The sequence below is a fragment of the Mus pahari genome, chromosome 9 (genome assembly GCF_900095145.1).
Source record: "Mus pahari chromosome 9, PAHARI_EIJ_v1.1, whole genome shotgun sequence".
NCBI classification, from domain to species: domain Eukaryota; kingdom Metazoa; phylum Chordata; class Mammalia; order Rodentia; family Muridae; genus Mus; species Mus pahari.
Window position 1 is genome coordinate 48,239,825 of NC_034598.1, and position 25,085 is coordinate 48,264,909.

Below are 25,085 nucleotides of genomic sequence, written 5' to 3' on the forward strand. Positions count from 1 at the left end.
AAATTTCTCAGGGCTGGAGAGATGGCTCAGAGGTTAAGATGGCTGTTCTTCTAGAGGTCCTGAGTTCAATTCCCAGCAACCACATAGTGGCTCACAACTATCTGTAATGGGATCTGATGTTCTCTTCTGATGTGTCTGAAGAGAGCAACAGTATATTCATATATTGAATTTTTTAATAAAAGAAATTTCCCAAACACAAAATTTTTAATAATCAGAGCAATGTACCAGCCATAATTATTGATATTATTGATACAGCATCTAAATTTTTACTTTGCTTCTCCAAATTTTAAAACCAAACCCTGAGACTGGGTCTCAAGTAGTCCAAACTGGTCTCACAATGTGGCTAAAGATGACCTTGAACCTTAGATCCTCCACTTCTACCTCCTAGGAGTTATTAGAGTTATTATTGGAATACCCTACTACACCCAGTTTACAAAGTGGTGGGAATGCAACTGAGCGATCTCAGCATTCTACCAACTAAGCTACAGTCATATCCCTAAACAATATCCCCCTAAAACATGGCTAAATTAAGTGTGTCTATCAGCCAGGAGTGGTGGTGAACCCCTTTAATTCCAGCACTTGGGAGGCAGAGAAGGGGGGATGAGTCCAAGGCCAGGCTGGCCTACAGAGCAAGTTTTTGGATAACCAAGAATAAACAGAAAACCTTGTCTCAAAAAAATCAAATTTAAAAAAAAAAAAAGTATGTCTAATCTTAGGGCAAAGTGGGAAAGCATGCCAACTAAAGCAAAGAAAAACCATTACTATTTAGATCAAATTAAGATTATCTTTTTAAGAGAAAAAAAAAAATCCATTCTGCCCCTTTCTTCCAAATTCTTATACCCAAGTGGTTCAATTACAATTGAATGGTACATATAATGACATCACTGTAAGTACATAGGAAGTAGGAAAGGTTGGGGAAGGGAAATAAGAGAGGGAATCAAAGATTTATCTGTTACAGATAAAGGGCAAGTTCAGTTCAGTTCAGTTTAGTTCCCCACCCCAGCAGGGACAGAAGGACCAGATGGCTGGATAAACAGAGGTCAGGGAATGTTCCCTCTACTGTCTCTCTCATCAGCTCCTTGTCGTCCCTCAAAGTTTGTTCTACTGGGCCAGTACAAGGAGTAGGTTTTTGTTTTATATATATATATTTTTATTTATTTATTTATTTATTATATGTAAGTACACTGTAGCTGTCTTCAGACACTCAGGAAGAGGGCGTCAGATCTTGTTACAGATGGTTGTGAGCCACCATGTGGTTGCTGGGATTTGAACTCTGGACCTTAGGAAGAGCAGTCGGGTGCTCTTACCTACTGAGCCACCTCACCAGCCCTTGTTTTATATTTTTTAACCTTAAAAAAAAAAGATACAGGATTCTACATTGCCTCTCTAATTTTGAGACAGTGTATCATCATGACTTGGTTGTCTTGCTTTTTCAGACTTGGTTTTTATCAAAATCCATGTCCTTTGACCATAAACAATCACCTGAACTGTCTTCACTCCCTCTATCCAATTGTGGCTTCTGTATCATCACCAAGTCCTATCCCCCAATAGGACTTACACAAACATGTCTTTTGGAGACAAGGAAAACTGACAGAGAAGAAAATGAGTAGTCAAACTGAAAAACAAGGTGGTGAACAGTGAAATATAACTTAGCCAGACTGTATTTATGTGGGTTTATTTTGTTGAAGAAGTGATGTTTGTTAGCCTATAGTGACCATGGGGCTTAAATGAAAAACCTTTTGTATAAATATTGTCTAAATGCCAGTGCCTCTCTCTGTTGTCAACTCCCTTATCCTAAACCAATAGTATCCTATTCACTGAGAACTGAGGTAGAGGCATGCATAGACATGACTCTCACTCAGCAAAGAGAAAGAGGGAAGATGACCTACAGATGGGAGAGTAAGAGAGGGAAGAAGGAGCTCTTTAAGTTTCTATGTAATGCCTAATGTGTATAACACAGTTATACAGCTGAAATATTATGTGCACTCGTGAAACAGTCAGCCAAAAATTAAAAACATAGTTTCCTCAGATTGTTAATGTATCCAAGCTGTACATCTATAGTATTAAGAGATAAGCAGACTGTGATCTTAAAAAGGGACAGAGGGGTGGGGTGGGAGGGTGGGGCGGGGGGTGGGTGGTCATAAACATTTCTATATGAACTCCAAATTTTGTTCTAGGTCCATGTTTCCTCTTTTATTCCCATTACGTCTGTACCAGAATAGTTAAAGCATGCTTTAACATTATTACTGTAGGCCATATCATCCCAAGCACTGGGATTAAACTATATTCAACAATGTGTCAACAAGAAATAGGCTGTTTTAGTAGTCCGGGTAAAAGATATGAAAACAGCCGGGCAGTGGTGGTGCATGCCTTTAATCCCAGCACTTGGGAGGCAGAGGCAGGTGGATCTCTGAGTTTGAGGCCAGCCTGGTCTACAGAGTGAGTTCCAGGACAGCCAGGGCTATACAGAGAAACCCTTTCTCAAAAAACCAAAAAAAAAAAAAAAAAAAAAAAAAAGATACAAAAACAATCTAATGAACAAAATTATTTTGTTGTTCATCTGATGTAATCAATAGTGGGGCAGTGATATTCAAATGACATAAAAAATGAAGTGCTAAAAAGCCAGCTTCACAAAATGACTTCCCAAAAGTCATTTCCAAATTCCCATGTTCTAATATTCTAAAAAAGAAATTACAGCTAACATACATTACCTTTCTAGAGATGGAAGAGACATTCAAACCAAATCTCTGTGCTCTTTCCTTTAGTTTATCCAGGTTAACCTAGAAAAATAAGAGATATATTAAAAAATAAAGAAAGAGAAGACAGACACTATGGTTCAAAATTGAGTTCAAATGAGTCTACCTGGAATCAAACACACCATGTGCCAAATTCAGGAACTAAGTGACATAAATCCATCCCAGTGATAACTAAAAAGCCTTTTCTGAAATAGACGACAGAGGATTCAGCTCTCTAACCCTTACTCATCAAAGGCGGCAAGAGCCTAAAAGAGCTCAAGATCAAAGTAGGCTAAACACTGCTTGAAAAACACCATGTATAAAAATCTTCACCACAACAAACAAGTCCACCACTCACAGTCCAAATTCATTAATTCCCACTATACAATCTCTAAACATGGACTAGTTTTAGTTTTCTGAGACAGGTTCTTCTTCTATGAAGCCCAAGACAGCCTTTAAATCACTATATAACCTCAAACTTGCAATAGTCCTCCCGCCTCAGAATTCTGAATGCTCGGATTACAAACATGTCACACCAAACTCTGCTAAGTGATATATCTTTAAGCAAAGGTAAACTTCTGAAATTTATAAGACAAATGATACTACTCAACTCAATTCTCTTTCCTCTTTTCTTAGAAGCCTTGGTACAATCATTTAGAACATATTAAAAAACAATAAAATATTTCAATTTCAGTTACAATACTGACTGTGGCAGGAGTTCAGTCAGAGTTGAATATATTTTATCACAACACTATTTTGAAAACCCACTGTCTAGTCACAATGGCCTAGAAAACACTACTCTTTAATTCTTCACTCTCAAATATATGTGTATAATATAGTTTTGGTTTGGGATTTTTCTGAGATCTGACCATGTAGCCTTGGCTTGCTTAGAATTCACTATGTACACCAGGCTGACCTCAAACTGCAGAGATCTACCTGCCTCTGCCTCCCAAGTGCTAGGGTTACAGGAATGTACCACCATACCTGACTTCTCTTAAATTTATAGGCAATATTAAGAGGCAATAGGCTGGACATGTTGGTAAAGTGCCTGAATAACCTGAGCTTGATCCCTAGTACCACATGAATCAGGCAGAGTGGTGCATGCTTGCAATCCCAGAATTCTGTAGGTAGAAGCAAGAGAATCAGAAGTTCAAGGCCATCCTCAGCTAAAAGCAAGATCCAGGCTGGCCCAGGAATCATAAGATACTGCTTCAAAAATTAAATTAACTTATAGATTTTAAAAAAGAACAACATCTACAAATAGAACTTACTAAGTTGCTTCTACAGATTCTCTGTAGTCATTAAGAATTAGAAGCTGGGCAGTGGTGGGCACACACCTTTAGTCCCAGTACTCGAGGCAGGGGCAGAGGCAGAGGCAGAGGCAGAAAGGTAGAGAGGCAGAGAGGCAGGCAGATGATCTTCGAGTTGGAGGGAAGCCTGGTCTACAGAGCAAGTTCCAGAATAGCCAGGGCTACACAGAGAAACCCTATTTTGAAGAAACAAAACAAAAGGTTTTTTTTGTTTTGTTTTGTTTTTTGTTGTTTTTTTTAAAGAATTAGACTAAAAGCTACTAGACAAGGCCTAAAACTTCAGGGTCATAAAACAAAAGGGTTAGCCTTTAGTTAACAAAATTCTACTTATCCTTTAAAGTAATGACTGATAAGAAAGAATGTTATCTATAATAATTGGAGTATGTGGCAAGTTTTCGAATTTCCCCACTTCAAACACTTAAAAGTCAGGACATACTGAAAAGTTACCAACTCATGACCTCAGAGTCCCCTCTAATCTGACAAAGACTCAATCTTCAAAACTGGACAGAATTAAGCTAGCTTTGTGGGGCTGGGGAGGTGGCACAGGGGTTAAGAGCACAAGTTGCTCTTCCAGAAGACCTGGGTCCAATTCCCAGCACCCACACAGCAGCTCACAACTGTCTGTAACTCAGAACTCAACCCAACTTGCACATGGAGTACAGACACACATGCAGGCAGAGTATACATTCATATAAAATAAAGGTTAAAAACTTTTTTTTTAAAAAAATCTTGGCTTTTTAAAAGATTAAAAAAGATTTCATACCATAGGCTTGGTGTCAGATGATAAACCTAAGGAAATAAAAAATTTTAAGTGACTTAATATTTTTAAAACTTGATAAAATTAAATCTTCAAATCAAATTAAAACCATAAACATAATACACAGGATAAAAACCCTTTAGACATACATGAGACAGTCTCAAAAATTAAATTAATTGATTCAAAAAAAGAGCAATACCTACAAACAGAATTTATAAGTTACTTCCACAGATTCTTTTGTGGTTATTAGCAATTAGACACTGGTGAGAAGGCTCACCAGGTAAAGGTGCTTGCCCCACAAGCCTGGCAGTTCAATCCCCAGAGCCCAAGTAAAGGTAGAAGAGGAGAATCAACTCCACATAGGTTATCTTCTAGACACTGGTTCAAAAAAACACATCTATACAGAAACTTAAAAACAACTATTCACAGCATCATTAATTGTATCAGATAAAATGCAACAAACAATCACCAACTTCCTTTTTACCTCATCATGAACAAGTACCAACTGATAACTAAATAAATAAAATGTGACATGCTTATAAAGTAGGATATATATTATAAGCAATAAGATGAATGAGACTTTCTTTATTATCAATGCTGGAAACAATGCTAGGCTAAGGATAATGTTCAGTGACATAGCACTAATACACAAACAGATGTGACCACAGAGCAGGCCTAGAGGTGCAGACCTGTAATTTTAGCATTTGGGAAGATTGTAAATCTGAGGAACCAGCCAAAAAAAGTTGCACAGCAAGTCTGAGGTCACCCTGTGGTTCAAGGCAAAATTTTACAGTAAGTGAAAAGTTGATTACAAAAGATAACAGATCACACACATGCTTCCATTTGTGTGAAGCTAAATTCATAAATGGAGACAAACATCAGCTTGAATGAAAAATGGCCCCCATAATCTTGGGCATGCTCAAGTTGCTGTTGGTGTTTTAGGAGGTTCAGAAATGTTTCCTTGATACAGAAGTATCACTGAGGGTGGGCTTGGAGAAAAAGAAAGCCCAGCCTACTTCCAGTTCACTCTCTGAGCTCCATGCCTATGTTTCAAGATGTGAGCTCATAGCTCCCTGTTCCTGCCACCATGCCTGGTGCCTGGTGCCTTGCCTCTGCTCCACCACCATGAACTCTTAACCCTCTGGAACCATAAGCCAAAATAAATTTTCTCTGCCTCCAGTTGCCTTCCATCATGTCATCATCAGGTCAACAAAAAAGTAACTAATACAGCATGTATGCATTGGAGGATGACCTTGAACCCCAAATCCTTGGTCCATTTCTCTTGCATGCTAGATCCAGATCCAGCCACTAGCCCCCTCCCCCTTTTTTCTCTTTCTCAAGACAGGATTTCTGTGTAGCCCTGGCTGTCCTGGAACTCACTCTGTAGACCAGGCTGGCCTTGAGCCTGCCTCTGCCTCCCAAGTGCTGGGATTAAAGGTGTGTACCACCACCATTACATAGCCTGCTTTTTTTTTTTTTAAAAAATGTGAGCTCTGGGGATCAAACTCTCTTCAAGCACTTTACTCACTGAGTCATCTCCACAGCCCCTAACATATCATTTTTAACATTCTACATAGTCTAATATACTACAGTTTACACTTAACCAGATAATACTGTATTGGATACATGTTTTTTTCCAATTTACTGATCAATATATATGATGCTAACACAAGCTTCATGGCTAAGTCTTTAAGTATATCAGAGGTTACTTTTTGGTAAATTCTTAAAAACAAAATTGTGAAGTTAAATATAGTCTCCTTCACTTTAATACTATGTTAGCTCAGAGCACTAAAAAAGTACACAATAATTTTATGCTAATAAGACACAAAAATAAATGAACAAGGTACTAAAAATTTCTCAGAAGTCCTAAAAAAGAAAAACCAATGGTGAGATCTCCTCTCTCATAACTTCAGGACATTCTCTTGATTATTCATGAGGTCTGAAGGGTACAAATGCATAGCCTCTTAAGGGCTTCTAGAGCCAACAAAGTTACCTTAATTTGAAGGAATGAAATCTATAGTCAGAAAAAAAACAAAGTAAATGTTCTCAGAACCTCTGTATCTCACCTTTTGTTGGAGCTGAAGAAATTCCAAACCTGTAAGAAGAAAAAACAAGCGAAATTTTAGGAAGCTGTTCACACCCTTAGCTGTCTGTGTCCGTGTCAAGGGTGCATGACACTTCTTTCTTGTGATCTCAAACTTTGCAATCATTAGCTAATTCTAACAACCCCATGAAAGAGGTTCAGTTTACTCTCCTTCTCACCAACAGTCCAAGAGTCCACTAAAAGCAATCTTGAAGACTCAGGAGCAGCTGTCAGTTCCTGACTTCTACCTATCATAAAAACCCTGACCAAAGATGGCAAAACCAAGTGTATAGCTACAACATCCAAATCAGCAGAAAGGTCCTGAGTATGACCCAAACTGTATTTATTAAGTTCAATGAAAACACTTCTATTGAAACCCAACAATTATAACAAGAAACAAAGATCTGACCCCCTACACCATTATAACACTTCTATCTTGTATCCAAACAGGTAGAAGCACTCACCTCGCCGCCCGGGCAGCCTTCTTACTCTCCAGGCTTACAGGTACATTGAATCGTTCAGCCCTCTTCTGCATTCTCTAAGTGATAATAAATGAAAATATTAAAACTGTAATTTCTTGCTAAAAAATAAAAAGTTGGTAAGGGTAATTTCTTTTTTTTTTTAAGATTTATTTGTTTGTTTATTTGTTTATTATATGTAAGTACACTGTAGCTGTCTCCCAGAAGAGGGAGTCAGATCGTTACAGATGGTTGTGAGTCACCATGTGGTTGCTGGGATTTGAACTCAGGACCTTCGGAAGAGCAGTGGGGTGCTCTTACCCGCTGAGCCATCTCACCAGCCCCAAGGGTAATTTCTTAAGATCTAACGGAAACACTGACAACCTTAGATCATATCAGGTAGCATCCATTCTAAGGCTTAACACAACAATTGTTTCCAGAAAGAAAGCAATCTCAATCTCTCAATCTCTCGCGCTCTCGCGCGCTCTCTCGCTCTCTCTCTCTCTCTCTCTCTCTCTCTCTCTCTCTCTCTCTCTCTCTCTCTCCACATTCTCAAAAACAAAAAGAATAAAATCCATATTCTACAAACCCCAAAAGTTCTATCTTGTTTGAAAAATATACAGGGGGGGGGGTATGTGGTGGTGGTATATCAAAGGAGCATACTGGTTCCAGTACAGATAATCTAATAGTTAAAAACACCACCACCACCACCAACAACAACAACAACAACAAAACACTTCCTGCCTGAATTCTAAAAGAAGTGAATAAATCTCAACTATGAGCCAGGCACGGAGGTACACTCCCAGCATTCAAAAGGCAGAGGCTGGTGGATCTCTGAGTTTGAGGCCAGCCTGGTCTACACAGTGAGTTCCAGAACAGCCAGGGCTACACAGGGAAACCCTGTATCAAAACAACAACAACAACAACAACAACAACAACTCCTCTACTTTGAAAGTACAAAACTGAGCACAAGATCTCAAATGAAACCTGATTTCAAACATCTTGAGATAGAATCCAAAGAAATTTCACTCTCACCAGCTAACAGCTTAAAGGAGTATCTACCATTGCTACTTTTCCAAAGTACACACAATCCTCTCAAACTCTAATCCTATACCTATAAACTTAATTAAGTTACTATTAAGGCTAAAGTGGCATATGTAATCGATGACAGCTTAAAGATAACAACTGATGCCGGGCGGTGGTGATGCACGCCTTTAATCCCAGCACTTGGGAGGCAGAGGCAGGTGGATTTCTGAGTTTGAGGCCAGTCTGGTCTACAGAGTGAGTTCCAGGACAGCCAGGGCTACACAGAGAAACCCTGTCTCGAAAAAACAAAAAACAAAACAAAACAAAACAAAAAGACAACTCACTATGCCAGTCCAAATATTTTCCTGAGTTGGTGGAGAAAGAAACGTCAATTGTCAATATTCCCCTAATTCCCTTAATAAATTTGTCTATGAATAAACTATGTACATGGATCAAACCCAGGCTTTAGCCACAGAGATCTTTACCCACAGTGCCAACTTAACAGCCCTAAATGAAAATTTTAAATAATGATGAAGAGAGAAGAAAAGGTTAAAAACAGAAACAGCCAGGCATAGTGGCACATACCTAGAATCCTAACACCCGAGATGCTGAAGTACAAAGGTTTTGTTTGAGGCCAACCTGAGCTACACAGTAAATTGCTATTCTAAGGAACAAAAAATAAATATAAAAATGAGGACTCAGTGGTCGAAAGTGCAGGCTGTGCAAGTCTGATAACATGAGCCCATGTAAAGGCAGAATGTGCTAGTACACATCTATAAACCAAGCATTCCTGTGGCAAGATGGGAGGTGTTATCTGCTGGAAGCTCATGGGCCAGCTAGCCTGGAGTACACATCACAGCACTAGAAATAAGAGTCCTGACTAAGTTCAGCAAGATAGATCACTGAGTAATGTTCTTCAGAAAACCTAAGTTTTATCTCTACAACCCACACGCTAGAAGAGAAACCAATTCCCCCAAGTTGTCCTCTGACCTACACAAGCGCACTCGCACACAAACACCGCTACCCCATAGATAAATAAAATGTTAATTTTTAAAAATGTTTTAAAGGAGAGACCTCTACCTCAACAAAGTAGAAGGCAGTTCTCTATCCACACGTATACCATGGCATTTATGCGTTCACATCCGTACCCACACCCCAGTGAAAATTAAAAAAAGAATACTTACCTCAGTCTGAGGGATTCCAGATGTAATCTTTACCACCTTCTTTTCCGATGCCCTAAGAAGACAGATTTTTAAAAGTCAGAAAACTGCTATCTTAACCCAAAGCATTAGAAATGTACAAGAATCACCTGAGTTATGTCCTCTGCCCCATCTGTGTCTACCACCCCTTAATCCAAAGAAACATGAAGTCCATAACAACTCTGGCTCCTTGAACTGTCATCAACTGAGAAGAAAAATTAAAATAAAACTAAACTAAGTTATTTTAACTAAAGTTCGAGACCATAATCAGCAAAGAAGTCAGGCTAAAAATACCGGGCTGAAGGGACACACACATAAATCATTTCATTCGCTTTTAGATACTTCATAGTTACTTCTGAACTAAGAACTCTATCTCTAACCTTCAATTACATAGAAGCTCTCAATTTTCATCACAATATTTAACTAGTGTTGAACCAGCCCTGATTTCCTTCTTTTGTAAGTCCCTATTGCTCCCGTGGGATTGTAGCTCTAGCTGAAACCGTCAAAGCAGAACAAATAAAAATGCCACAGGAAGTGGGTGGGAAGAAGAAAGGCTAAGGAGGTGGGGGCTGAATTAGGAAAACATGGTAAGTTACTGGTCAAAAGGCTTAAGAGAAAACAAAAGAGGGGGACCGCAGGGGCAGGAGACAAAGTTCGGAAGTCCCCAGGATAAATGGAAGGGCATTAACTCTCCAACAAACAACTCCCATAAAACTGCGGGTCATAACCAGTCTCATTAAGGTCCCTTATTTAGAGACATGGGCAGCTTTTGTTCCAATATCCCAAACACTTTTCCCATTTGATGCCCTGAAAGGTAGTAATGGTTTAATGACATTTTCAGAGGAAGCAATTCTGGAACACAACCTGATTCTCCTCCATCTTTTTGTTGGAAGTCCTTAGACTAACAGGCAAGCAAAGAATGCCCCCTGCTGACCATAAGGAAGTCCTACAATATTTGTCTTGGCTTGGGAGAAAAAAACTTAAAACAAGATAGAGAAGTATATTTACACACAACTTTAGGCCTAAGATGATGTAAAGAGATTTCCTTTTGGATATACAAGGGATTCAAATCAGCCCTGGAATATTCAGGCTGTTTGCTAACCCTCCACTTTTTTTAATTGCTGTTGTCTGAAACATGGCCCCTCTCATTCAGCCAAAGCCATCTTCAAACTCCTAACTCTCTTGCCTCCACGTCTCTAATGCTGAGATTACAGGTATGCACTACTACATAATCCCCTATCTTTTTAATGCTGGGTGTCACCTTATAACTCTGGCTGGTCTGTAAATTCCTATATAGAACAGATGGCCTTGAACTCTACCTGCCTCCGCTTCCTACATGTTGGGATTAAAAGCATAGGTACAACCAGACATGGTAGCACTCACATCTAAATCCTGTATCTGAGAGACGGAGACAAGAGGTTATCTGTGAGTTCAAGGCAAGAACTGGTCCATACACTAAACTCCAGGACAGCCGGGGCTACAGAGACCCTGCCTCAAAAGGCAAACAAAGCACTCGGGAGACAGAGGCAAGGTCAGCTTAGTCTACAGAGCAAGCCCCAGAGCAGCCAGAGCTGTCTTACAAACCTTGGCGTGAGACAAAACAAAACAGGCCTGATCCACCAGGCCCAGTAAAACTGTTTTTAATGAAATTGGACTTCAAGTAAAACATAAACTTTTACTTCTTTTCTCCTAAGACAAGGGCAAAAGCTAGGTTTGGTGGCACACACGTTTTAAATTCCAATCCTTGCGGGGCAGGGAAAGCCAAAGCCAGTCTTCTCCATCAACGTCAGGATAATGACTTCCACATTTTCATTTGGTTTATTTTTTGTTGTTTTTGAGACAGTATCTCAAATACTCGGCTGAGAATTGATACCAACTTCTGATCCTTCTGCTTCCACCTCTCTAGTGCTGGGATTATAAACACACAACACTGCATCTAGTTTCACTGAGAGCTGGGGACTTAACCCAGAACTCAGTATATACTAGGTACTCTACCAACTAAATCACAACCTCAGCCCCAATGTTCACATCTTGAAAAACAATCATTACAGTAAACCTCAGAGTAAAAAGAGAACCTGAGGGAACTTCTCATATTATATTCCAATTCCCTTAGACACATGAAACCCAAGCAATAAATGCACATCACACTCTCACAGGATTCATGGGAAATTTCTATTCTATTGACTGTTTTCTCTACCCAGTCACATACAAAGTATTTCCCTAAATATAAGGACTCAAAATCTTTCCATATAATTTTGTCTAAAACCATAACTATTTCTCTGCAAAGCAAAATTACTATACCCAATTCTGTGGGTATAATTCTGTGAGTTCAAGGCAAGACTGGTCTATATACTAAATTCCAGGACAGTTTTTAATGTCTTTCTTGCAAAATCCATTAAAAGGATTAAAGCTATCAAAAGAGATTTATAATTTACATATTCTAATATGACCTATTTTCAAAAAACCTCTTTACTTTTAACCCAAATAAGCCAATTACCGCTACATTCATTTGCTCCTTATTCTTGTACCAGAAATCCCCAAAATACTTTAAAACTATTTCACTAAATCTAATGAATCTTTGAATGTTTGGTCACAAGGGAGTGGCATTATCAGCTGTGCCTTGTTGGAGGAAAGGAGGGCTTTGAGATTTCAAGTCCTCAATCCAGATGTATTCTAGAGTCCTCTAGAGTCACAGAATTTATGGAACATCTCTCCATATTGAGGGAACTTATTGTGATGACTTACAGTCCGTTGTCCATCTAAGCCAACAATGGGCTGCTGTGGATGTCAAATGCAAGAATCCAGTAGTTGTTCAGTTCCACAAGGTTAGTTGTTTAAGCTACTTTTCTGAAGGAGTGGATCTTCCTTCTTCCAATATCCTTATGTAGGCCTCCAGCAGGTGTGGCCCAGATTAAAGGTATGGATTTGGTACTTGCTCTATCCCAAACTGACCTTGAACTCAGAGATCTCCTTACCCTAGTCTCCTGGGATTAAAGGTGTGTACTACCTTTCCTGGACCTATGCTTTCACTATGCCTCAAGATCTCCACGCCAAGATCCAAGTCAGAAACTATCTTTCAGCCTCAAGATCTGGATCACAGGTGAGCCCTCCAATTCTGGATTGTAGTTCATTCCAGATATAGTCAAGCTGACAACCAGGAATAGCCATTACAACAGGCACTGTTTCTGTTCCCTCAACCCCTAACAGGAGTGAAAACCATAGGCATTTAGGAAAGTTCTTCAAGTAATTTGTTTGTGCCTTCAGGACCTGCTCAGTCCAATAGTGTACAATTCCATTTGACAATAGATTGCTGCTGAGCGTGTCCTACTTTATGACTTTGTGGGTCCAGTAACACCCAGATAATGATGGGCAGTTCAGGTCATATGGTAATTTGGTGGCCCACTGTCAAACCTTCAGTTTCCACTAAGGCCCAATAGCTGGCCAAGAGCTGTCTTTCAAAGGGAAAATAGTTGTCTGCAGATGATGGTAGAGCCTTGCTCTAAAATCCCAAAGGACTCCTGTAATTCACCTATAGGAGCCTGCCAATGGCTCCAAACAACATCCCTATTTGCCATTGATACCTCAAGTACCACTGGGTCTGCTGGATCATCTGGTCCAAGGGGTACAGCAGTCTGCACAGCAGTCTGGCCCTGTCATAGAGCCTTCTCCTGGTCCCCGGCCCCACACAAAGCTAGCAACATTTCCACTTAGTATACTAATTGGAGTAACACACCCAGGTGAGGAATGTACTGTCTCCTGAATCCAAATAGGCCCATTAAACATTGTGTATCTTTCACAAGGAATATTCCTGCATGCCTCATACCACTGGACTCCTAAGAATTTCAGAGGTAGAAGGTACTTGAATTTTGGCTGGATTTCCCATCCTCTGATAGACATATATGTTACCAATGAGTTCAAAGTTGCTACCTCCTGCTCACTTGGCCTATTCAACATAAAGTTGTCAATATAGTGCACTTAGACGAGCAGATGATCAAGATCCCTTCTAACTAAACTATGACACAGGGCAGGAGAGTTAATATATCTTTGAGGCAAAACTGTGATAGTGTACTGCTGACCTTGCAAACTGAAAGCAAATTGCTTCTNGTGGTCCTTATGGACAGGTACTAAGGAAAAGGCATTTACTAGATCAATAGCTGTTTATCAGAAACCAGAAAATGTGTTAATTTGCTCAAGTAAGAACACTACATCTGGTACAGCAGCTTCAATTGGAGTTACTACCTGATTTTTGTCTTTGATAGTCAACTGTCATTCTCCATGACCCATCTGTCTTTTACACTGGCCAGATAGGAGAGTTAAAGGGAGATGTGGTGGAAACCACTATCCCTGCGTCTTTCAAGTCCTTGATGGTGGCACTAATTTCTGCAGTTCCTCCAGGGATGTGATACTGATTCTGATTCACTATTTTCCCTGGTAGAGGCATCTCTAAAGGCTTCCATCTAGCCTTTCCAATCATAAAATTCCTCACTCCACATGTTAGGGAACCAATGTGAGAATTCTCCCAACTTCTAAATATATCTACCCTAATTATACATTCTGAAACTGGGGAAGTAACCACTGGGTAACTACTGTGAGTCAGACATCAGCCAAAACTCCATTAATCACCTGGCCTCCATAAGCCACTATTTTAAATGGGGTTAAACGTTTCTTTTTTTTTTTTTTTTTTTTTTTTTTTTGGGGGGGGGGGACTCCCAAGTGCTGGGATTAAAGGTGTTCGCGCCACCACACCCGGCCTTTTTTTTTTGTGGGGGGGGGGTTTAAACGTTTCTTAGGTCTTTCCGGAATCAGCATCAATTCAGAACCAGTATCCAAAAGTCCCCGGGAAAGTCTAATTGTTCCCTTTCCCCCAGTGTACAGTTATCTTTGTAAAAGGCCGCAGATCCCTCTGGGAAAGAACTTAAGAAAGGCTAACAGCAAAACTTTTAGGTATCTTATCAAGGTTCTTCCTCAGGGGAACCTGACTACCCCTTCATTCACGTGGATTCAGGTCTGCAAACTGGCTCAAGTCTGAAAATTGATTCACTGGTTGAGACTGTGTGATGGTTTGTATACATTTGGCCCAGAGAGTGGGACTATTAGTAGGTGTAGCCTTGTTGGAATAGGTGTGCCACTGTGGGTGTAGGTTTTAAGACCCTCATCCTAGGTGCCTGGAAGTCAGGATTCTGCTAGCAGCCTTCAGATTAGATGTAGAACTCTCAGCTCATCCTGAACTAAGCTTGCCTGGACATTGCCATGCTCCTGCCTTAGTGATAATGGACTGAAGCTCTATTGTAAGCCAGCCCCAATTAAATATTGTCCTTATAAGGGCTGCTTTGGTCATGGTATTTCACAGTAAAACCCTAACTAACACAAACTGCCTTTTTCATGATCTAGTGTAGCCTTTCTTTATATTTGAGAATTTTTCTGCTTGTACAGATCAAACAGAAATGCAACAGGCTTCTTATCTATTTCATACCTGGAAACACTGTGACTGATTAGCCAGTAGCAAAAGCCCATTTCAATCATGCCATTATAATCTCACCTAGCCTGTGCTGACCATTATAAGTTAGGTCATTATGAACATTGTTTTGTCTACACTATCCATTATGATAACTTCAAGTAAGGGTTTACAGGACCGGGCATGGTGGAGCAAGCCTTTAATCCTAGCACTCTGGAGCCAGAGGCTAGTACTAAACTACTTTATAGAAATTTACAATGCACAGGGAATCATAGAGTCTAACTGAATAATCTATTATAGTGGCTCACAAAAGAACGTAGGCTATAAGAACTGAACTGTGCCTATATTTAAGTTAACTTGGTTCTAATCACCTAATACATAACTTAGAGGAAATTTTATTTTCTTCACTGAAAACATACTTAAAACAGACCTTTCTAAAAACACCTGACCTTATCAGAAATAAAAAGGTCAGTGGGAACATGTAATGAAATCTTAAACCAGTACTTTTTAAAGCACTATCTGGGACCCTAAGGGTCCCACTGGTAAATGCTTGTCATACAAACCTGGAGAACTGAGTTCAAGCCCAAATCTTACTGTGAAGACAGGTGTGGAGCAGGTGCCTAAGACCTCAGCACAAGAAGGTGGAGACAGGACAAGCCCTGGGGCTCACTGGCCAGTCATTCTACTCAGTCAACTCTATGCCAGAGACTTGTCTCAAAAAGTAGGTGGAATCAGGCATGTTAGGGCACAATTTTAATCCCACCACTTGGAAATTAGAGGGAAGGGATCTCTGTGAGTTTAAAGCCAGTCTGGTCTATAAAGCAAGTTCCAGGACAGCCAGAGCTACACAGAGAAATCCTGACTCTGGAGGTACCCCCTGACACACACACACACAGATTAATAAAAAGTGGTAATTACATATCAACAGCCTTTTCAGGAGGTTCTTCCTCTTTAACAGGCAGTTCTATGGGCTTTGGTTCTTCTTCCTAAAACCAAATGATACATGATTAACACAAATCAAGAATATCCGCTAAGAGCCAGGCAGTGATGGCTTTAATCCCAGCACTCATGAGGCCAACCCAGTCTGGTATACAAAGCAAGTCCCAGGACAGCCAGAACTACACGGAGAAACCCTGTCTCAAGAAACCAAAAAGAAAGAGGAAAACAAATATCCATAAGATGGCTCAGTACTTAAGAGTGCACACTGATTCCCAGCACCCATCTCAGGCAGATCCTAACTGCCTCTGACTCCAACTCCAGGAGATCTGACACCTCCAGCTTCCACAGGCACTGCACACATATACACGATATACCCACACACAAAATAAAATAAAATCTTCAAAAACTACCCATTAAGGCCCTAAGATGGCTGAAGTCATGAGACCCTAAGTTCAATTCTCAGAACCAAGGTAAAAGCCAGACGGACTCAGTGATGCTGATCTGCAATCCAGCACTCCCACTGCAAGATGCATGGCTGAGACCAAACAAGTTTCTGGAGCGCAAGGGTTAGCTAGCCTGGAGTACACAGCTCATCAGTAACAATAAAAAAATAAATAAATAAATAAAATCTAAAAACCTGTGCCTCAAACAAGGTGGAAAGAGAGAACTAACTCCAGAAAAGTTGTCCTCAACTCTACATGTTTGAGTCCAGTATTTCATATATTTACACGTGCAATTTTTTCCATTAAAAACAACAAAAATACCCATTTTAAAAAAAAGATAAACTGGACACGGCAGCACTCAGGAGGTGGGAATAGAAAGATCAGAAGTTCAGATCATCCTCAGCTACATATTGTATCTGAGGCTATATGACCCTAGCTCAAAATCATGAATTAAATTCATTTAGAAAATAAAGGAATATCCATCAAGAGACAACATAAGAACTCCAAAATGAACTAGCCTTTTGTTCTTCTCAGGCATCTAAGAATCACCAACTGACACATTAGCAGGCCAGTAACTAACTTTTCCCAACTTACCTCAGTTTCATCTCCCAGTACATCTTCTTCATTTGCTTCTTCTTCTGCTAAAGAACATTAAAATATTCAGGTCAAGCCTTGATCACTTGATCACAGTGGTAAGAGTAAAATTACAACCTCTTTGCTTTACAACTCAATAATGCAGAACCAATTCCTATAATACATATTTAGAGAAAATTCTTTTAAGCCACACTTAAGAGAAAATAAAACCAGATCTCTTATATAATGTTAGCATAAAACTGAATTCCACTTGACATGAAAAACTAAATGCAATTAGGTTGTAATTAAGTCACAGTATAAAATTAAAAAATAATTAGGACTGGGTATGATGGTGCATGGGAGATAGAGGCAAAACAATCAGTAAATTCAAAGCCATTCTCAGTTACAGAGGCGATCTTGGACTATACAACACCCTGCACCCTGTCTTAAATAAGCAACAACAACAAAAGGTGCATGGTGCGTGCATAAGTATGGGGTGTCCCCTTGTAATCTCAGACCTGGGGAGCCAAGCACAGCCAGATCCCAGTGACAGAGCCTGTCTAAAATGACAACGTGGGTGACTCCTAAGTACAATACCCAACGGTTGAATTCAAGTGAGTGTGTGTTGTGTGTGTGGGGGGGAGTGGTGACAGAATAATGAAGAAAATACCTTTGAAAGTGGTAGAAAGCTAGAAAGACGGCTCAACCATTAATGGCTCACAAGCAAAACACCAAGAGATTTAATAGTAGGAAAGGATTTATTTTAAAAAAACAAGCAAATAGGGGCTGAAGAGATGGTTCAGAGGTTAAGAATACTGGCTGCTCTTCCAAAAGTCCTGAGTTCAATTCCCAGCAACCACATGGTGGCTCATAACCATATATAATGAGATTTGGGGCCCTCTTCTGGCTTTCAGGCACACATGCAGACAGAACATTGTATGTATAATAAATAAATCTCAAAAATAAAAATAAAAACAAGAAAACAAAAAAACCCAAGATGGGGTAAGAGCACCCGACTGCTCTTCCAAAGGTGCAGAGTTCAAATCCCAGCAACCACATGGTGGCTCACAACCATCCGTAACAAGATCTGATGCCCTCTTCTGGAGTGTCTGAAGACACAGCTACAGTGTACTTACATATAATAAATAAACAAATCTAAAAAAAAAAAAACCCAAGATGGTACTGGAGAGATGACTCAGGGTTAAGAGTGCTTGCTGCTCTTCAGGACCAGGGTTCAGATCCCAGCATCCAAATGAAGCAATTCACACTCCACATAATCCCAGCACCAAGGAATCTGATACCTTCTACTGGCCTCCTCAGGCACCCACACATGTGCATACCCATCCATAAATATATACACACACACACACACAACAAAATAGGTGAAAAAATTGTTTTCAAAACTAAGCACTCCTACTAAAGAACACCAAGGGAAAAAAAACTTAAAAGAACAATGACAGGGGCTAGAGAGGTGTCTCATCAATTAGGAGCACTTACTGCACTTTCAGAGGTCCTGAGATCAATTCCCAGATACTACATAATGGCTCACAACCATCTGTAATGGGATCTGATTCCCTTTTCTGGTGTCTGTAAAGACAGAACATTTATACACTCACATACTCACATACACATACACACATACACACACACACCATATATATGTATACATATATATATGTATATGTATATGTATTTGTATATTTTTTAAAGACCAATGACAAATATATTTGTGTCTAAAAACAACAAGGTAAAATCAGGCATAGTATCCCATGCCTGTAATTCTAGCACTTGTGGGCAAAGAAGATAGAACTTGGAACAGAGAGAACATTTAAACTTTCTTCAGGGAGAAAATTATAGTATATTAAAACCAACACATGAGCAACACTAGGCTGCTTGATAGGAGAATGTCAAATACAGTTTATAGAGATAAAGTTCTGCATGAGCTGGAGAGGCAGCTCTGGGGTGGAGCACTAGCAGAGGATGTGAGCTGGGTTCACAGCACCCACACCATCACTCACAGCCATCCACCTCTAACTCCAGTCAGAAGATCTAACACCCTCTTCCAACCTCCTAAGACACGAGTCACACACCCACACAAATAAAATAAAAATAAAATAAGCCAGGTGTGGTGGCGCACGCCTTTAATCCCAGCACTCGGGAGGCAGAGGCAGGCGGATTTCTGAGTTTGAGGCCAGCCTGGTCTACAAAGTGAGTTCCAGGACAGCCAGGGCTAAACAGAGAAACCCTGTCTCGAAAATAAGCAAATAAATAAATAAATAAATAAATAAATAAAATTTTAATCATTTTTAATGTATTTGGGTGTTTTGGCTGCATGTATCTGTGCACACGTAAGCAGTGTTCTTAAGGGCCAAGAAGAGGGCGTCATATCCCCCAGGACTGTAGTTATAAATGGTGGTAAGCCACCATGAAAGAATGGTGAACCTGGGTCCTCTACAAAAGCAACTCTCTAGCCCCAAATAAAATCTTTTAAAAATAAAGTTGTTTGTTTTAAAAGAAAAGAACCCTGATGTCCTAATGAAGAATACAGATTTACAGGGCAACTCTATGGAAACAACTTGACAGTGCTAAATCATATTAAGTATTTATACATTTGTGAATATACAATGATTATAATCCTAATCTGGGCATATATTATATAATCTCAAAAGGCACATAAAGAAGAAAAGTAGTTTATAAGAGAATTATATATCCTAACAATATGTTAATATATAATACTTTATACAATTACATACTGATAGTATTAAATCCCTAATGGCTTGGAGGCAATATAGGAATCTGTTAAGAGATGGACCATAAAATGTGGTAGCTTCAATGAGATCGTTCACACATTTGCTACCAAGCTTGATAACATAAGATCACAGCATTACAGTAGTTATAAATGGTTATAAGGATCCACATGGGAGAGGAGAGAACTGATTCTGAAAGTTATCAACTGACTTTGAGATGTACACCATGGCATGTGCACACGCACATGCATATGCGCACGTACATGCATGCACACACACGCGCGCGCGCACACACACACACACACACACACACACACACATGCACGCACGCACGCACACACGCAGAAATAAATGTAATAAAAATCTTTAACAAACTGTGGTAGCTATATATCACAGAATGCAACTCTAGAAATGGAATGAATAAAGCAAATAACCACAAAACCTCATGACACAGATACAAGCTTTAGGGTGTGTGTGTGTGTGTGTGTGTGTGTGTGTGTGTGCTCTCTCAGGATCACCTCACCCCACTGCCACTCTCCAGGACTGAGAGATTACAGGCCAGTATGGATACCTAAACCCCACCTGGTTATTAGGGAACCAAAGCTCAGATCCGCATGACTATGCAACAAGAGCCTTTATCTACTAGACCATCTTCCCAAATCCCCATATATACAACCTAAAAAATATAGAGCCAGGTGGTGGTGGCACATGGCAAAGGCAAGAGAATCTGAGTTTAAGGCCAGCCTGGTTTACAAAGTTGAGTTCCAGAACAACCAAGGCTACACAGAGAAAATAAAAAATACTAAAACAAACAAATAAGTAAGAGATAAAATCAAAAGGCTATGGACCCATTACCAATGATAAGAATTAAAATATTGTATAAAGCTATGTATCTTCCTATTTTGTATGTTAATTCTATGTGTTTGCATGAATATGTGTGTGGTGCATATGTACATGCCCTGCTCTATCGCTCTCCACCTTTTCCTGAGATGGGTATCACACTGACCCTGGAGCTAGTCTTAAGCAGCGAGCCTAAGGACTCTTCCCACCTTCACCACCTACAGCACACATAGGCTTGTAAGAGCCCATCCAGCTTTAACTGGATTCAAATCCAGGTCTGCATGCTTGCATAGCAAGTGTCCTAGTCTAATGAGCTATCTCTCCAGCCCCTAAAGATATTTGATGAATACATCAAATACCTAAGAATTGGTGTCTAACAAATATTTAAAGGAAGGAAAATGAAGAATGGGGATAAAAGAGAACAAATAAAAATTAGAAAAGAGACATACAAGCTGGGATGATAATATGCACCTTACATGAAGGAGGAGCTATTTCTTTCTCAAGGTAGAATTGGGGGTATGAGGTGTAAGGGGAACCAGAGATCACCTAGTTTAAGGGTTTTAAGGGTCCAGACACTTGCCTTTGATACTGTGAAGGATAAACACTTAACTACGTTAACAGTTACTGTCCAAACATATTTAATGAAACTTTTTACAGATTTTTACAGATTAAAGTTAAAGCCTTCAAGCTCTTAAACTAGTGACAGCATCATAATTTTTTTTTTTTTTTTGCTTTTTCGAGACAGGGTTTCTCTGTGTAGCTCTGGCTGTCCTGGAACTCACTTTGTAGACTAGGCTGGCCTCAAACTCAGAAATCCACCTACCTCTGCCTCCCGAGTGCTGGGATTAAAGGCGTGCGCCACCACACCCAGCGCATCATAATTTTTTAAAGGTATGGTCTCACTAAATTGCTTAATTGGGCCTCAAATTTTGATTCTCTGGGCTCAGCCTCCCAAGCAACTGGGATTACAGGACTAGCCAATTTTTAAATATTTCGTTATTTTATTTTGTATTTATGAGTGTTTTGCCTGCATGCTATATATATATACATCATGTGTACCAGAAGAGGGCATCAGATCCCCTCAAAATGGAATCACATAGAGTTGTGAGGCACCATGTGGGTGCTTGGAATTGAACCCAGGTCCTCTGCAAGAGCAGCATATGCTCTAAACTAGAGACATCTCTCCAGCCTCCTCCTTCCTGATATTTAAAACATTCACAGCCAGGTAGGCAATGTGACAAGATCCTACCTCTTTAGTATAAAATAAAAATGTTAATGCACATACACGTATATACACACAGACACAGCCTTTAGGTTTTTTTGAGACAGAATCTCACTATGTAGATCTATAACCTAGAACTCAATCTGTAGCTGAAGCTGGCTTCAAACACCTGATTCTCAGGTTTATTGGGTACTGAATACAGGCATGTATCACCACATCTGGCTCAGCCCAACAGTATTTTTTGTTGTTGGTGGTGGTATTTGTTTTGTTTTGTTTTGAGATAGTCTATTACTTTGTAAGTCAGACTGGCCTTGAACTTGAGGCAATCCTTCTGCCTCTGTCTCCCACGTGCAAGGATTAAAGGCATGAGCCACCCTGGCTATCTCTAAAAGCTTTCTTGATGTTGTTAATTTAGACCTTATGTCACCAACTACCTGAGAAAGGAAGAAATCTTTTCAAGTGTCAGAGTTTGAAATTCACATCACATTAATGCTTCACTCACATCACATTCCCTCCACAAAGTACTCACCATGTTCTTCAAGATAGGCCTGGAGCCTATTTATAAGATCTTGTTTTATTCCCTTGGTCTCTAAACCACGAGCAAGACATTCTTGCTTTAGTTCAGCAAGCTGAGAAAACAAACAAACAATTTTTTTAATACTTATGAATAAAAGAGTTCATTCTCACAAAGAGAAGATGGAGGTAACAATGATGATGATTAATCCCCAAATTCCAAGTCCTACCCTGACCAAGACCACAGGACTTTCTAATATACATTGAAAAAACATCACACTTCAGTAAAACTATAATAATCTATTTGTGAAATTATTTTTTTAATAACTAAGGGGGAAGTTCTAAGAGATTATACTGTTAACAACATAAGAAAGGGAGAAAAGTCAGTCTTCAGTCAGAAACCCAGTGTCCCAAAGACAGATTCTCCAAGCCCAGTTTTTGGATCAAAAGCTTGCTCCTCAGTGTAATGGCTCTGGGACTACTAAAAATGTCGAGCAGCTTGACACAGTAGCACACAGTATTAATCCTACCAGCTGGAGGGTGGAGGCAGAAGAATAAAAAATTCAAGGTCAGTACAATAACCCATTCCTACCCCCCCCCACACACACACACACACAAGTGGAGCTTACTGGGAAGTATTTAGGTCAACAAAGGAGGCCTTATTCGAGAAAGGAAGTAATTTAGGTTAATTCTCCAAACATCAGGTCTATATGAAAGAGTAACAGTGGCCAGGTATGAGCCTGCAATCCCAGCACTTGGGTAGTAGAGGTAAGATAACCAGGAGTTCAACACCAACACAGTCAGTCTAGACTCATTCCATGAGACTCTGTCCTAAGCTCTCACTAACCTCCAGCCTTTGTTCCTACCATGTAATCTCCCCTCAAAATTGCTGCCACCATTATGTAATCTCTTAAAGGGCAACACTATGCTGATGGGACTTTACATTTCCAGATTTGGGAAATAAATAAATCTCTTTATAAAGTATACCTGCTTCAGGTGTTTTGCCATAATGGTAGAAAATTAACTAATAAACACCTATTATCCCAAATGTGTTATTACAACACACACACACACACACATCTATAAATCTAATCATTGTTCATATGTTATCTGGCTTAATATCAACAATGAACAGTTCCATTTACTTCACCAAACAAAGATATGCAACACCCTCCCACAGATTGGTGTTTAGCCTTTTATTTTGCTGTATATCAAATCCAGAACCTTAAACAGGCTGAGCAAGTTCTTTTTCTCTAGAGCTATATATACCCTAGCCCTATTAAAATTCTTAAATCACACAGCATCTTGAGTTCCTGCACCAGATCTGAACAAAATTGGACCATATTAACTTCTTGTTATGCAAGAGCAAGGGGCTCATGGAGCCCCATCCCTCCTTGAGGATTTCTGAACAGTTAATGGTCAATGAAGGAAGGGGGATATTTTCTTCAGTGGTGTAACCAATTGTAAGTGCCCATGCTTCCAGAGAGAAAGTCTCCCTCATGCTCTTATAGACAACCCTACCCTAATGAAACTCTTGGGTCAGAAGAAGAAGGGGGGGGGGAGGAGGAGGAGGAGGAGGAGGAAGAAGAAAAGGAAGAAGAGGAAGAAGAGGAGGAAGAGGGGAAGGAGGAGGGGGAAGAGGAGAAAGAAGAGGAGAAGGAGAAGGAAGAGGAGGGGAAGGAGGAGGTGGAGAAGAAGGAGGAGGAAGAGAAGGAGGAGGAGAAGGAGAGGAGGAGGAAGAGGTGGAGAAGAAGGAGGAGGAAGAGAAGGAGAAGGAGAAAAAAACCTAAGAAGGTGGATTTCTTGGGAAAAGGAAGATTAATAAGAGTTAGAAGGGAGCAAGAGAGGATGGAGGTATATAAATACCATCAAAATTCACTATGTACATGTATAAAAGATGCCATATGAAACATTTTTATGCACAATTAGTATATGATAATAAAAACATTTTAAAATATTAACATATGAAAGCCAGGTGGCAAAAAGACTGGAAATCCTACCTCATCAGGATTACTTGTAAAGGACAGAGCACACCTGAGAAAAGCACATGATATACAATGTAAGAGCAGGTGACTCCTATGTAAGTGACTTATAAGGGCATCATAACACTGGGGACTCAGGGCTTTTGGATTTATCCCAGTTCTCTAACCCATTTCATTCTCAGGAGTGCCTTCCTTTTACTTCAATTGTCTCCATTTCTACCAGACACACTTTTTTAAAATCAGTAAAAATGTATACTTACCAATCTTACAAGCTATAGAAGGACTAGTGATGGGTAACTGACAGAACTAAAGAAGACACCCACATCAGGAGTATCCAGAATGCCTGTAACTCCAGCTACATGAAATATAGAAACCTCTACTTTCCTCCTTGGATCTGTTTGACCATCAGCATCCATAGGCACATGCCCAAACACAAGACATAATTTTAAAAAGATATTTTAAGTTTGCCCTAAGATTGTGTCTCTTTAGGAATTTCAGGAGCTGCACTCAAGATGACTGCCTAATAAAGACAACAATAAACACTCTAATGTAGGGAAGAGGAACAAGCCCAGGAGCCTGAACACCTCACAAAAATCTACAGGCAACTAAGGCATGCTGAGAGTGGGAGAAACAGTCTTCCCCAGAGAGGAGCATAAAAACTAATTATCCAAAAAACAAAAACAAAAACAAAAACTGATTATCAATACCAAATGGTCAGCCCTAAAAACATACATACAGGTAACATCATAGACTGAGCAAGTTGTACTAATGTATTTAGGGATGTGTGTGTGTGTGTGTGTGTG

The 25,085-nt window shown here is 39.8% G+C and overlaps 1 protein-coding gene across 4 annotated transcripts in view; it reads right to left on the reverse strand.

The window, feature by feature from the left end:
• The window catches only part of Sarnp (SAP domain containing ribonucleoprotein), a 63,077-nt gene that overhangs the window by 28,050 nt on the left and 9,942 nt on the right, over positions 1 to 25,085 (reverse strand). For 3 of the 4 annotated variants that reach the window (XM_029542286.1, XM_029542287.1, XM_029542285.1), the window contains 8 exons: positions 22,317 to 22,416; positions 17,000 to 17,046; positions 15,942 to 16,009; positions 9,554 to 9,605; positions 7,350 to 7,423; positions 6,869 to 6,897; positions 4,809 to 4,834; positions 2,712 to 2,780 (listed from right to left, as the gene is read on the reverse strand). In XM_029542286.1, coding sequence (XP_029398146.1) covers positions 2,712 to 2,780; positions 4,809 to 4,834; positions 6,869 to 6,897; positions 7,350 to 7,423; positions 9,554 to 9,605; positions 15,942 to 16,009; positions 17,000 to 17,046; positions 22,317 to 22,416 — 465 coding nt within the window. The remainder of the gene's footprint in view (positions 1 to 2,711; positions 2,781 to 4,808; positions 4,835 to 6,868; positions 6,898 to 7,349; positions 7,424 to 9,553; positions 9,606 to 15,941; positions 16,010 to 16,999; positions 17,047 to 22,316; positions 22,417 to 25,085) is intronic. The other variant, XM_021204261.2, reaches the window with a different exon arrangement.